The sequence below is a fragment of the Sus scrofa genome, chromosome 10 (genome assembly GCF_000003025.6).
Source record: "Sus scrofa isolate TJ Tabasco breed Duroc chromosome 10, Sscrofa11.1, whole genome shotgun sequence".
NCBI lineage: Eukaryota > Metazoa > Chordata > Mammalia > Artiodactyla > Suidae > Sus > Sus scrofa.
Window position 1 is genome coordinate 6,061,210 of NC_010452.4, and position 13,612 is coordinate 6,074,821.

Below are 13,612 nucleotides of genomic sequence, written 5' to 3' on the forward strand. Positions count from 1 at the left end.
CTCAAGAACAACTTAAAGATATCCATCAAACTGTTATGTATATACCTTTGGGGGCAACTAGGACTCTTGCATTATTGCTGAATTATTGTCATTACTTTTCTTCATTTAACTACTTTTCCTTTGTTTCTGCATTCCTTCACTTCCCTACTTAGTAACTGCAAAGGTCTGGTCTTTGGAACTCACAGGAGGACTGGGAGACTAAAGTCTTTTTCCACAAACAAGAAATGAGGACCCAAGGGGGCTTTTGGACCAGGGCACATCCTGCAAGGTTCTGCTTGGTTTCATGTCATACAAATGTCATCTTAAAATGTGTAACTTTTCGAGACTGGTTTCTTTCGCTCAGCATAATGCTGTTTCGGACTATCTCAACAGCTTGTTTCATTTAATGGCTGCACAGTATTCCTGTGTGTGGTTTTACCAGAGTTTGTCTAGTTACCCACTGAGGGACTTACGGACCATTTCTAGTTTTTGGAAATTATGAATAGAGCTGATATAAACATTCGTGTGCGGGGTTTTGTGTCAATACAAGGCTTCATTTCTCCAGAGGAAATAGCCAGGAGTGGTACAAGGCATTCTCAGTTTTCTCTCAAGATATGAATTCCTAGCATGCAGGGGACACACAGTCTTTGAAAGGCTCCTGTAACATGGTATCTAAGAGTAGAAGGGAACTTGGTTAATGTTTCACGATGATTCTACTGGAGGCCAATGAAGGAGAAAAGAGCTTCCTGTGAACAGAGAAGTTAGTCTTTGGTACATTTCTCTGGGTGAATGGATTCTCCTGTCTGGTCTGCAACGTACTTTCCATCCTTCTTAAATCTCTACAGCTGAAAATACAGTGTTTCTTGTTGGCAAACTTTACTATATGTGTCACATGGTCCAGGGGGCAGCATCAGTTAATTAAACATCACTTAGGACCATGGCAGGCTTAGAGGAAACTGTACACATCGACATTGGGGAAAACCAATTTTTTTTTTTAAACAAAGCTACTTTTGGGTAAAAAAAAAATCAATTGGATATTTTATTCATATTTTCCTGAATCCCTCCGAATTTTATTTAGTTACTGACAAAAGAAAAGGCCTCATAAAAAGACATGTGGATTGCATCAATGAGACGTTCCACTGATTTTTTTTTCCTCTCAGAAAAGGGCTATTAGACATAAGATACAAGGATCAGTCGCCTTCTCATTAACCTCTCAAAATGAATCTATTTCGCGACAGGCTTGAAAATGTTTTCTCTCTAAAAGCTACCACGCAGTCTTCACAGTTAATTGTTATTCTTATCAAACAATGACCCACATTAACATCTCACTTGAGGTCATTAGCATATTTAGAAAAAAAAAAGGAGTGGAAAAAGCATTCCTTCCTTTTGTGACGGGGTTCTGTGGAGGAAAGGTGTGACGAAAATGAAGTCAATCTTGTTCACCAATATGCCCGACTTATCTAGAAATATCAAAATGCCTCTACCTGTCTCAGCCTTGAACTGGCAGACTGCTGATTGAATTTTAATTACACTGAAATACAAGATGGTCTGGGGTCACCAAGCTTTCGTTCTTGAGGTAGCCGGTGTTACACTAGTTAATAAAGACCCTTGGCTGAAGACAGAGCTCACAATATAATCTCTTCATTTCGGTCCATTGAGATGAATGATTGGAGCAAAACACTCTCTTTGATTTTCCCTTAAGATGGCATTTTTTTTTTTCCCCTTGACACCAAAGGAGGCATTCTAATCCTGTGAAAAACGAACCACTTAAAAGACATCCAAATGTGAGCCCTGCTCAACAGTTTGGTGGATATTAAAATGCTCAAGGCCTGAGGGAGAACATGGAGGTTTAAAAAAATTCTTTTAAAAGTGACTTATTAAGAAGTTCTGTGTTGGCGTTCCCGTTGTGCAGTGGAAGCGAATCTGACTAGGAACCATGGGGTTGCGGGTTCAATCCCTGGCCTTGCTCAGTGGGTTAAGGAGCTGGCATTGCCGTGAGCTGTGGTGTAGGTTGCAGACAAGGCTCGGATCCTGTGTTGCTGTGGCTGTGGCTGTGGCTGGCAGCAGCAGCTCCTATTCAACTCCTAGCCTAGGAACCTCCATATGCTGTGGGTGTGGCCCTAAAAAGCAAAAAAAAAAAAAAATTTTGTGTAATATCAGTAAGTGACCTTTGGGCTTCCATGACATTTTGCTTTTGGAAAAAAATGTTGAATTTTGTTTGCAAATAGAAAAAACGTTTTCTTAGATCAAAATCTGTGATAGAATTAAGAAAGGTGACAGGAAAATCTCCTAAGTATTCAGAGCTGTGACAGATGCCACCAAGTGTCTTTCATCAATTCTGAGGCAGGGAGGATATTTTTCAGAGCTGGAATGGCTAAGTGCAAACCATGACTTATCAAAAACTTCCCTGTGACTTAGAAATGAAAACATGATTATTTCATTCTCCACTAGACTTAGAGAAAAGCCTAACGCTACCCAGCGGTCTGAAGGATGGAGAGGGTGAGGCAACAGAAAATTTCCACCTCACCTACGTAATTATCATTTTCAAGGCAATGTTTTCTGCAACAGGGGGAAGATGTGAAATATAGTTGAAAACTCCCCAGATGTCAATTATTTTGAGAGAGTAAGCTTTTGGACAGTGTTTCATGGAATGCCTAACACTACAATTTGTAGGATAAAGAAGTTAAAGCTTTTCTACAAAATCCTTCGTCCCATCACCATTGTTTTCTTACTCAGGCCAGCTGATAGTTATTCACTTACGAAAGCATTTATGAGTGAGAATCAGAAATAACTGTACTTCTATGAAGGCAGATATTCTATTAATTTTAAGGGAAAATTATGAAGAAGAGAGGACTCCTGCCTCGAATAAAGCTGCACCGTATTTCATCACTTCACCCTCCCTTTTTGCTCCAACGTTTTGCAAAAGTGATGGGGGTGAGATGATTTCTCAACTGAGATATTTTAGATGGATATATTTATAGCAAACACAAGGTCCACCGAACAACCCACGCATTAAATACCGGCTTGGCATACATTTCCTGTTAAACTAGACGTCGCAAAGCCGTCAGCTTTTCTCGGGCATCCACACACTTTCTTCTCTTTCTCTCATACCCATTTTCTATGCTTTTCAGGAAGACACAGGCATTAAACTAGGCAGAAAGAAGAAAAAAATCTGTATTCTTAATGCCTTTTCCAGAATACATGATAATGGATAGTAACGAAGATTTTTAGAATTCTGGAATAGTCATTAAAAAAAACTATGCCAACGCTTTTTGTTTTCTTCTTTTTTTTCCTTTTTATTGGCCGCATCTGCTGCATATGGACTCCGGACGTTCCTGGGCTAGGGGTCGAATCTGAGCTGCAACTGAAGCCTATACCACAGCCACAGTGGCACCAGATCCAAGCCACATCTGTGACCTGTGCTGCAGCTTGTGGCAACGCCGCCGCCGGATCCTTAACCCACTGATCGAGACTAAGAATCGAACCCACATCCTCACGGAGACAGTGTTGGATCCATATCCTGCTCTGCCACAATGGGACTCTGTTAACACCTGTTAGGTAGAGCACTCTCAAGAGCATGGAGTTTGGAAAGACACACCGAGGTGTGCATTTCAGCCCTTCCACGCTCATCTAGGGGAATCTGGGCATGTTATGTATTCTCTCAGAACCTCTTTTTTCCTTATGTGTAAACTTAAGACAAAATACCAGTCTCCTACAGTTGTGAAAAAAATATGTCTGGCATCAGATCATATGAAAAGCCTTTAATGCAGAGCCTGCCAGAAACTTGTTTTATAAGTGCCAATCGTTACCTTCATTCTCAATTATATTCACTGGACATTGTTTTGTGCAGTTGAACTTGGAAAATGGCTTATTCAGTTGGCTGGTAAGACAGAAGGAAAAAAAAAAAAGGTGAGGGGGGCAAAATTGCTGGCAAATACTCTCTGCTGCAACCCCCTACGCTGTCAGACCGGGAGCAGTTAGGAGATGCCAGCAGTGGGCTGGCCTCAGAAAAATGGAATCTTTGGTTCCCTCTAGAAACAATGCATGCATCCTTCAGGATAGAAGTGGAGACAGCAGGGAACAGCTTTCCAGAGTTTATGGTGAAATACTCAGCCATGTGAATAAAATAAGGTCACAAAAAAGGGAGTTATCCGGATATCCAGATAGATTTCTTTACGTAGTACCTCTAATAAATCCTTTGTATTCCCTCTCTATTTTGTACTTAGTCTTGCTTCTATTTCAAGAAAGCTTAAAGGAGAAATGATATCTGGAGTTCCCGGCGTGGCTCAGTGGTTAACAAATCCGACTAGGAACCATGAGGTTGCAGGTTCAATCCCTGGCCTTGCTCAGTGGGTTAAGGATCCGGCATTGCTGTGAGCTGTGGTGTAGGTCGCAGACGCAGCTCAGATCCCATGTTGCTGTGGCTCTGGCTAGGCTGGTGGCTACAGCTCCAATTGGACCCCTAGCCTGGGAACCTCCACGTGCTGCAGGAGCGGCCCTAGAAAAGGCAAAAAGACAAAAAAAAAAAAAAAAAAAGGAGAAATGATATCTGTAGCCGGCCACTGGTTCAGTTTCTGGTGGGGAGAGGCTTTGAACAGTTTTCTGACATAAGTCACATGCCTGCTTTTTCTGGCTCCCAAGATACCTGAGCACACCTGGACAGGAGTCTCACCTGGGAGAATTCTAACGTAATACCCCGAGCAGCACTGGTGGTTTGGTTGCGCCTCTCGTATTCGGCCACCACAGCAAACTCCGGTTGCATTAGCGGCAAATGCGATGTACTTCTCTTCGCAGCAGCGGTGTCCAGGTCGGGGGTCGTGGAGAGTTCCACGACAGCAAACCTGAAAGCGGGGAGTCAAGTGTAAAAAAATATCAGTTTAATTAAGAATAGTATACCGCCATATCTTCTGTGAGCTAGTTGTTACCTCACAAGGCTTTGATCTGAGACTAAAGGAGGCCTGTTTCTGATAAAAACTCAAAGGCTTCAAGGAATACATTGTCTCAGCATCATTCAAATTCTATCAATGCTACTTGATACAATGTAGCTTCTTTTAGCCTTCGCCCGTGCCTTGTGTGCTATTATAATACTCTATAAATATGAATTACCTTTTGCATGTCAGTGCTTCCAATGTAAAGACGATTTAGAATTGTAAATGAACAATTTTCTTCATATATATGTTTTTATTTTAATGATTGCTTAATTTAAAAACACCACATCTGTGGAAACCTGCCTCTCATTGATTTTTTTTTAATACATTGCCTTTTCCTTATACTAATTTATATGATCCCTTATTTATGAACCCAATCTTCAGACAAGGCAATCTCAACAGTGTCCAACATTTATACGTGTCCATGTATGTATACGCGTATATACAAGAGGAAATTTATATGGAGATTAATTTTGAAAAGCCCTTTTAACAATGTGTTTTCCCCAGGAGCTGTGGAAGAAATTACGTGCTTGAACAATCAAATAATTATTTTGCATATTCGCTTGAGGTCTGAGAGACTGACACTCTGTAAATGTAACAATGAAACAATGACTAGTTGAACCTATACGTGGCTTACATTACATTAATTAGATAGATGCTTCCTGCGGCAGGCAAAATCAACCACTATTTAAGAGGTGCTTCTCTTTTTCCTTTCTGTTCATTGCAGCTACCAGCCTGTACCAACATTTGATTCATGCTCAATGCAAGGGCAGTGGAATAGGGAATCTCGAAGTCTTAAGCCTAGTTGAGTATTTCATTTCTTAAAAGCTCACCAAAGAGCAAAGAAATTGGGCAGAAGTCTACGTCTGTGGCTCCTCAGGTGGCCCTGTTAAACCAACTATAATGAATTTGCTTTGTCAGATTTAGTCATCAGCAATGAGGATGCAACATTAGTCTAATTCTGAGGATAAATTGCATGATTTTGGGGGGATGGCATATTCTGTGTGACAAGTAAACTTTCAAACTATACCCCATTTTAAAGAGTTAAGCAAAAACTCTTCTCTATGCGTTTGTTTGGGATTTAGGCATGCTGGTGAATTTTGCTTTCAGGGTAAAACAATACATACGTTCCTCTTGTCTCATGACAATGACCTAAACTCTTGCCCTCCTTCATGATCGAGCATTCACGAAGGTGTCGTTCACACAGAGTGTGTTTGGACACTGAAGCACAGAGAGCCTTGTCCTTCAACAAGATTCTCTAAGACTTATCAGCCCCTTTTGAAATTTTCACTCCAGCATGTATTTAGCGATGGGCCATCAGCATCTGGTTCCCTTCCATCTTTTCAGGGTCAAAGCCATTCTCACCCCCTTCAGTCGTATGAAACTTGTGTCTTCCTTCTAACCCACTCTGGTTTAGATCATGGATGGGTCCCCAAAGGGGACATGTTCAAGCAATTATTTCTCTTGTGAGGTCTCCTCCTAAACAGAATATTTCTCAATCTTCAAATTCAGTCTCCAGTAATTTAGAATGAGCCCTAGAGGCTTTGAGGATGAAAGAAAGGGAGGCCATGTGAGGAAGGACTGACAAATAAAGCAGTTTCCCCAAAGCACACAGTATTTCCATATCTTTACACATTGTTTTCCTCTTGACTGATGAAAATCTCTCCCTTCTCTTGCTGTACTATATTTTAATAGTTCTCTAAGATGTAAATCTGATAGTTGAGTCGACCCTCCGTATCCCCAGATGCTAAACCCACAGCTAAAGTGGACCACCTGTCCTGTGCCATTTTATACAAGGGACTTGAGCATCCCTGGAGTTTGGTATCCCGGGGCTCCTCGAATACTACATGGGGGTCCAGGAACCAATCCACCCTTTGACCATATCTGTTCCTACAAGCCTCACCATTCCTCTTCTACCCACTCATCTGCTCAGGCCAAAATACTAGCTCTTTTCCATGTTTACAGACCTTTGGCCCTTCCTGGAAAAGGAGCTATTATCTCTGCCTTGTAATCACATTGCACATTGGACTCTCACATTGGACTTGAGCTTTTTTTCCTTTTGCTCTTTAGGGCCACAGGTGTAGCATATGGAAGTTCCCAGGCTGGGGCTCAAATCGGGGTTGCAGCTGCCCATGGCAACACTGGTCTTTAGCCCACTGAGTGAGGCCAGGGATTGAACCCGCATCCTCATGGATACTAAGTCAGATTAGTAACCCACTGAGCAAAAATAAAAACTCCTAGACCTGAGATTTTTTTAGAAGAGAAGTCACTGGCCACGTGCCCAAGAGTTGGCATAGTGCTGGCAACTTCTTGGGTGCACACTACCTAGTTTTGTTTTTTCATTATTAATTTTGTTGTTATTTAATGAACAGTCCCCCACCTCTGAATGAAAATCTCAAAAGTCTCTTTAAAAAAAAATTCGGTATTCAAGTTAGGCGTCTCAGAAAACATACGTGGATATTTTAAAAACTTGAGCTGAGGTGTAGCTAATATTCCAATAGTTAGTCTGTTCCTTGTTCTCAGGTTTCCCAAAGCAACTCTGTAGTCTAGAGGTGGTCCAAGTGTGGTCCCTGGGCCAGAAGCAGAGGCATCATCTGGGAACTTTTTAGAAAGGCAGATTCTCAAGCTCTACCCCAGACTTACTCTGGGGGTGGGACCTGCTACCTGTGCTTTAACAAGCCCCCCGGGTTGACTCACAACAAGTCTATTTCCCACCTCTCTCCAAGCTCCCACCCAGGAAATATGCATTCATCGTTAACCCCGAACAGAAGTTCACAAACATTTTCTCTTGAGATTTTTGACTTCCTTTATTCTCTTTCACTGATGCTATCTGTGTGTGTCCTTAGTCCTTAAAATAAAAATCAGACTTTGTTTAATGTGTCAAAATGTTCCTTCTTCTTGAGAAACTTATTAATGGGAAAATTTATTCCAGCATTGTTCCTCTCAGACATCCTAGAGTTAATTTCATTTTATGGAAGTATATTCATCAGATAGCACACATTAAATGGCCCCAAATGATAGAAAACTTAGGCATAGTGACAATTCTCGAGCCTAATGTCAACAAAAGGATAGTAGCTCCTAGTTTTATAACATTTCTCAGATGATAACTACTACTGAGCCAGTGTCAGCCACCATAATTTGTATTTTGATCCATACTGCGTCAACAACTCACTTTCTTAATTACTGTGTCCCTTTGCAGTGACTCTTTTGAATTTAGCAGTAGCTTTAGTCATTACATGTGTGATGTCGCTGACAAATAGGAAGGTTATTTCATTATGTGAAATCCTATCTTCAAACTAAGGATTTCCTGCATCGTTTGTCAATAAAAACCATTTACAAACTCCTCTGTCTGGCTGTATTATTGATCTGCTTCCTAAACTGCAACTAATATGAACATTAATCTGCAAATGGCCATAATTTAAAAGTATATCTGACAAACCATGCAAGGGCCCACTCACAGGTCCTCATTGGTGTCACGTCAACAGACACCCACTTGTAGCTGAGTGGATCTGCTGCAAAGAAAATTCAAGTCACTCAAGCAGACACACGTTCGGGAGGCTTCTTATCATTTCAATAAACTAGTTTTCCTGGGCAGACGTTGAAAGTGAGAAGGCTAAAACATTCAGGAGGAAGGTAGGATTTGTATAAGCATCTTTTCTTTTCCATGGGGTCTTCTTGCTAGACGAGGGGAACTACTAATTATCATAAGCCATGGTTTGAGAAGCGAGGGATGTCACCTGGGGTGTTTAGTCAGGAAAACATAGTTCACTGACTAGTTTGAAAAGACTCACCTTAGCCTCAGGAGAGTAGCACCTGTGTCCACAGAGCGTTTCTGGTTGTTGACACTTCACTGCCTTGCAGAGTTCACCACTGTGGCCCCCGATTAACTTGTGGGTCTCAGGGCATGGACGCCATGTTTTCCGTAAGAGATCGTATCCGAGAAGGATGCCATTGGGCCTCCCTGGAGACGCCCAATCAATGCGAAGGGATCTGCAATGGACAGAATAATCGATGCTTCTGAAAAGACAACATTTGACATCGCCGCTATCGGCCTCATCTACTTTTCAATTAGTCTTCAGGCTTGGTCAAAAGGTCTCTTGCATCAACAGCTTCCTAATTAAAAATCTGGGGCAAAGGAATATATATATATAATTATATATACATATATTTATTCACACACAAAGGAACACACTCACACACACACACACACACACACACACACTCATCTATGCCATTACCATAGCCTATGCTCTGAGAATCAATCAAAACCATTTATTTATTATTGTTTTTATTATAATAAAAACTATAAATAATAATATTTTTATAATAATAATAATACTTATTTTTTTATTTTACGAACAAAACTTGTATTAAATTCCGTATACAGCAATAACGGTATGACCAACGTCATTCATGAACTTAGATTCCGAAATGAATAAAATATTACATGAAAAGGAACAACATGGGAAAACACCCCCAAAGAAGAGAAACCTGTGTTCACATATAGAAGAGGGACACAAAACCGGACACACTGTGTTCCCTAGAGCCACACTCCAGCCCCCCACTACTTAACTGTTGGGAGAAAAACACGACATGGATCCAGTGGTTTCCCACTTTAAATTTCAGAGGCAAAAAATAGAGTATCATTGTTTGTGGCTACTCAGGAAGATCAATAGAAAATTTTGGTGGATAAATCGAAGTAAGACACAAAGAATTTGACTCAATAAATAAGGTGAACATTAGAATCTGCGGCAGACCTACTCCCCACTTAGAATCGCTTTCTCTTTTGTCTTCCTTCCCTCAGCAGGGACTCGGGCTGTGACCCAGCTCTGCTCAGCGAGATGCATCAGAAGACGGTGGGATTCCAATAAACGCCCCTAGGAAATCTGAGCTTTCTTGACATGGCTGTTGCCTTTCCCTTTTTCTTTCTTTCTGCTACATGCGATGTCTGAAGCTTCAGCGAGCATCTCAAACATCTTGCAAACATTTAAGAAAGAGCATAAAGAATCACAAAGTTGCCTTTGCTGTCTTTGGAATAACTGAACCCATGCCAGCAACGGTCTATCTCTAGAACTACTTACTCCGGCTTCTATTGTTGGGGGTTTTGTCAATTACAGCCACAAAAATTTTTTTCAGTTGATAAGTTAACTGAGGAAATTTATCAATACATTTATTTATTTATACATAAGATTTATGTTTCATCCGTTGATAAAAGTTGATAGGATAGAATCCCTCCACGTATACTGAATTTTTGACTCCCAGAAACAGATTTATTTCTCCAACACATTTTTTTATATACCATGATCAGATATGTTTTGTGGTCAGAGATGCAGGAATTGGGGTTTCTTACAACGAATACCTTTCTACCATTACATCCTTGAAGATGTTTGTTTTTTAAAAATTGAGCCACAATTGATTCTAAACGTATAATTATGTTGTTTTGGGTGGGCTGGTATACAATGCAGGCATAACAATGGACCGAAATGTTACTGCATTTTCAATGATCTGTTAATAATTCATTCGCTGCCCTGAATGAGATCATAACATGAAGCTATTCACACAGGAGTCAGCCCTGAATTACAGGATTTACTCTCGGATTAGTGTTATGGAACTTTATTAATTTATTTTTTTCCTTTCTTTTTTTTTTGGCTGCACCCACTGCATGTGGAAGTTCCCAGGCCAGGGATCGAACCCGAGCCACAGCAGTGACAATGCTGGATCCTTAACCGCAAAGTCACCAGGGAACTCTGGGGTTGTAGAACTTCAATTCCGCATCATGTCTACTCGCCAGAATGGTTCAGCCTAGATGACGTACCTGTACTATCTTCAGTACTTTTTTTAAAGATCTATAAGGAGGAAGTAAAGTCATTAATAAAGCCCCAGTGACTTGGATGTGACATATTCTCACCGTTGAGCAAAGAACGCCACGCAAAACACCAGGAGAAGGTAAAAAATTACTTTCGCTCTTATTGCTTTCCAAAAAGAGGGTGAAACTCTGACACTCAAGATTAATTTTATTTTTATAATTCTAGAATTTCCAACCATAACAACCATTCACACATGGTTACAGGTTATCTTTACCTATAAAACACTTCAGTTAGTACTTTGAGAATTGCAAGCACAGATCAGCTTAGTCTGCACACTTTAAAGATCTTAAAATAAATTGTCACAATAACTTATGTTGACCATGTTTCTGCCATTGTGTAAAATAATATTTTTGTTATACCTTTCATTTGAACAAGTCTATCTTTACAGGCCAAATGACTGGACCCTTTCAGAATTCTAAGTGACATCACATATTAGGAATTCAATTAGGTCCAAACAGTTACATTAAAAAGAAGCAGTCAAGATAAACCTTGACATTTTAATAGACTGCTAAAAAAGAAAAAACGAAAATGATTTCATTTTCTTGGAGGTACAAACATAACACATTCACTAATAAGACTTTGTAGATAAGAAATTAATGTCACCTACGAGAGAATGGTTTTACAGGTGACTTGTGCAGGCGCCATTATTATTCTAAGGTCTTTATCCAACTCTCAAAATTAATTCCACGGTTTGCAGATACCTCTTTTGTATTCATTGCATAATCAGCTACAGAAAAGATCACATTTATGTGACGCTCAAGGATCTGACATCCGCAACAGCAGGTGAACTGGCCTAGAAAACGCCATGTAAAGCACCGCGCCGTTGTCACTTGTCTTTCTTGCAGAGCAAACCGCTGAGGGGAGACCACCCATATTTTCAGTGAGCGCATCAGCAACTTTGATTTTGAGGATCTGCGTCAGGTACACGAACGTACAAAATCAAAGAGGAAGAGGGGGCTGAATACCTGTCCATCTCTCATTAGCACCCATGAGAACGCCATCATAAGACCTTTTGGTTGTTGATTTGAAATGAAAGACATCTCTGAGAAATACGCATCATTCTTAGCTGGATTAACAGTTTCATTGCTTGGATGTTTTAAGACAAAAATAGAAGGAATACTCTTAAATCACAGGAACTAATGTCAAATATTGGGGAAACAAGCTGAAATTTTCTTTTCTTCTTCTTCTTCTTTTTTTTTTTTTTTTAAAGGGATGAACTTACAGCATATGGAAGTTTCCAGGCTTGGGGCTGAATTGGAGCCACAGCTGCCAGCCTATGCCACAGCCACAGCAATGGGGGATCCAAGCCACGTCAAAGACCGACACTGCAGCTCATGGCAATGCCAGATCCTTAACCTACGAGGGAGGCCAGGGATCAAATCCGCATTCTCTTGGATACTAGCAGGGGTTGTAACCCTCTGAGCCACAACAAGAACTCCCTGAAGGTTTTTTTTTTTGGTTCGTTTTGTCTTTTTAGAGCTGAACCCGTGGCATATGGAGGTTCCCAGGCTAGGGGTCTAATGGGAGCTGTTGTCGCCGGTCCACACCAGAGCCACAGCAACGCCGTGTCTGAGACCTACACAAACAGCTCACGGCAATGCCGGATCCTTAACCCACTGAGCGAGGCCAGGGATCAAACCTGAAACCTCATGGTTCCTAGTTAGATTTGTTTCTGCTGTGCCAAGACAGGAACTCGGTTTTTTTTTTTTTTTCGTTTTAATATTTGGTAAAGGTATGCTTGTGTGGAAATATAAACAGATCATGAATCTTCAAAATGGATTTTTTTTTTTGGTGGATTTGTTCATAAAGTAATGATTAGAGTTTATTTAGCTCCCAGAGTGCTAGAGGATGAAATTTAAGTTACTTTAATAAAGCTTCTGGGAGTTCCCATTGTCGGTCAGCAGGTTAAGGATCCAAAGTAGTCTGCACAAGAATGTGGGTTCAATCCTCGGCCCTGCGTAGTGGGTTAAGGATCCAGAGATGCCACAAACTGACACATAGGTCGCACATGCAGCTTGGATCCTGTGTTGCTGTGGCTGTGGTGTGGGCCGGCAGCTGCAGCTCCAACTGGACCCCTAGCCTGGGAACTTCCATATGTTATAGCTACAGGTGCAAAAAGAAAAAAACAAACAAAATAGCTTCTTATAAAAGCCACCATATTTACACACATTTTTTCACAGGGATTCATTGAGTGTTTGGACAGTCAAGTTGGAGCTATTCCTTTTTAATTCCTACGTATTGTTGGTAGACTTAATATTTTGCTGCATACTCCTGTGGCCACCACCACACTAATCAACCACCACTTTCAATTCAAGTGCAAAATAACACTGAAGAGGGAAATAAGTATGGGAAAATCGTTTCTTGCTTTCCTTCCTTTTTTTTTTTTTGGTCTTCTTAGGACTGCATCTGTAGCATATGGATATTCCCAGGCTAGGCAAATCAGAGGGGCAGCCGCCAGCCACAGCTGCAGCAACACAGGATCCTTAACCCACTGAGCGACTCCAGACACTGAACCTGTGTGCTCATGAATACTAGTCAGGTCAGATTCATTACTGCTGAGCCCCATAGGGACTCTGAAAATCCTTTCTTGATCATTTACCTTTCTACTGGTAAATTTTAAAATGATACAGGTCAGAAAAACCTTTTATAAAGAGTCAGGGTTCCCATTGGCACGCGAACATTTTGTTCTAATATTTTATCACCATTTTGTCAAAATGTTCTTATTTGGGGCAAAAGAAAAATATCTTCATACACTTTAAGATAGCTGTCTAGATTATAAATAGTTCCAGATTCCCTGATTGTGTTTACACCAGCCTTTTTTTAAAAAAATTCCTATTC

General features: G+C 40.7%; 1 protein-coding gene across 1 annotated transcript in view; it reads right to left on the bottom strand.

Annotated features, from left to right (window-relative positions):
• Nucleotides 1-13,612, bottom strand: part of USH2A (usherin) — an 837,143-nt gene that overhangs the window by 235,619 nt on the left and 587,912 nt on the right. Inside the window, 2 exon segments of the mRNA XM_021064292.1 lie at nt 4,652-4,820; nt 8,699-8,897. Of these exon segments, the coding sequence (XP_020919951.1) occupies nt 4,652-4,820; nt 8,699-8,897 (368 nt within the window).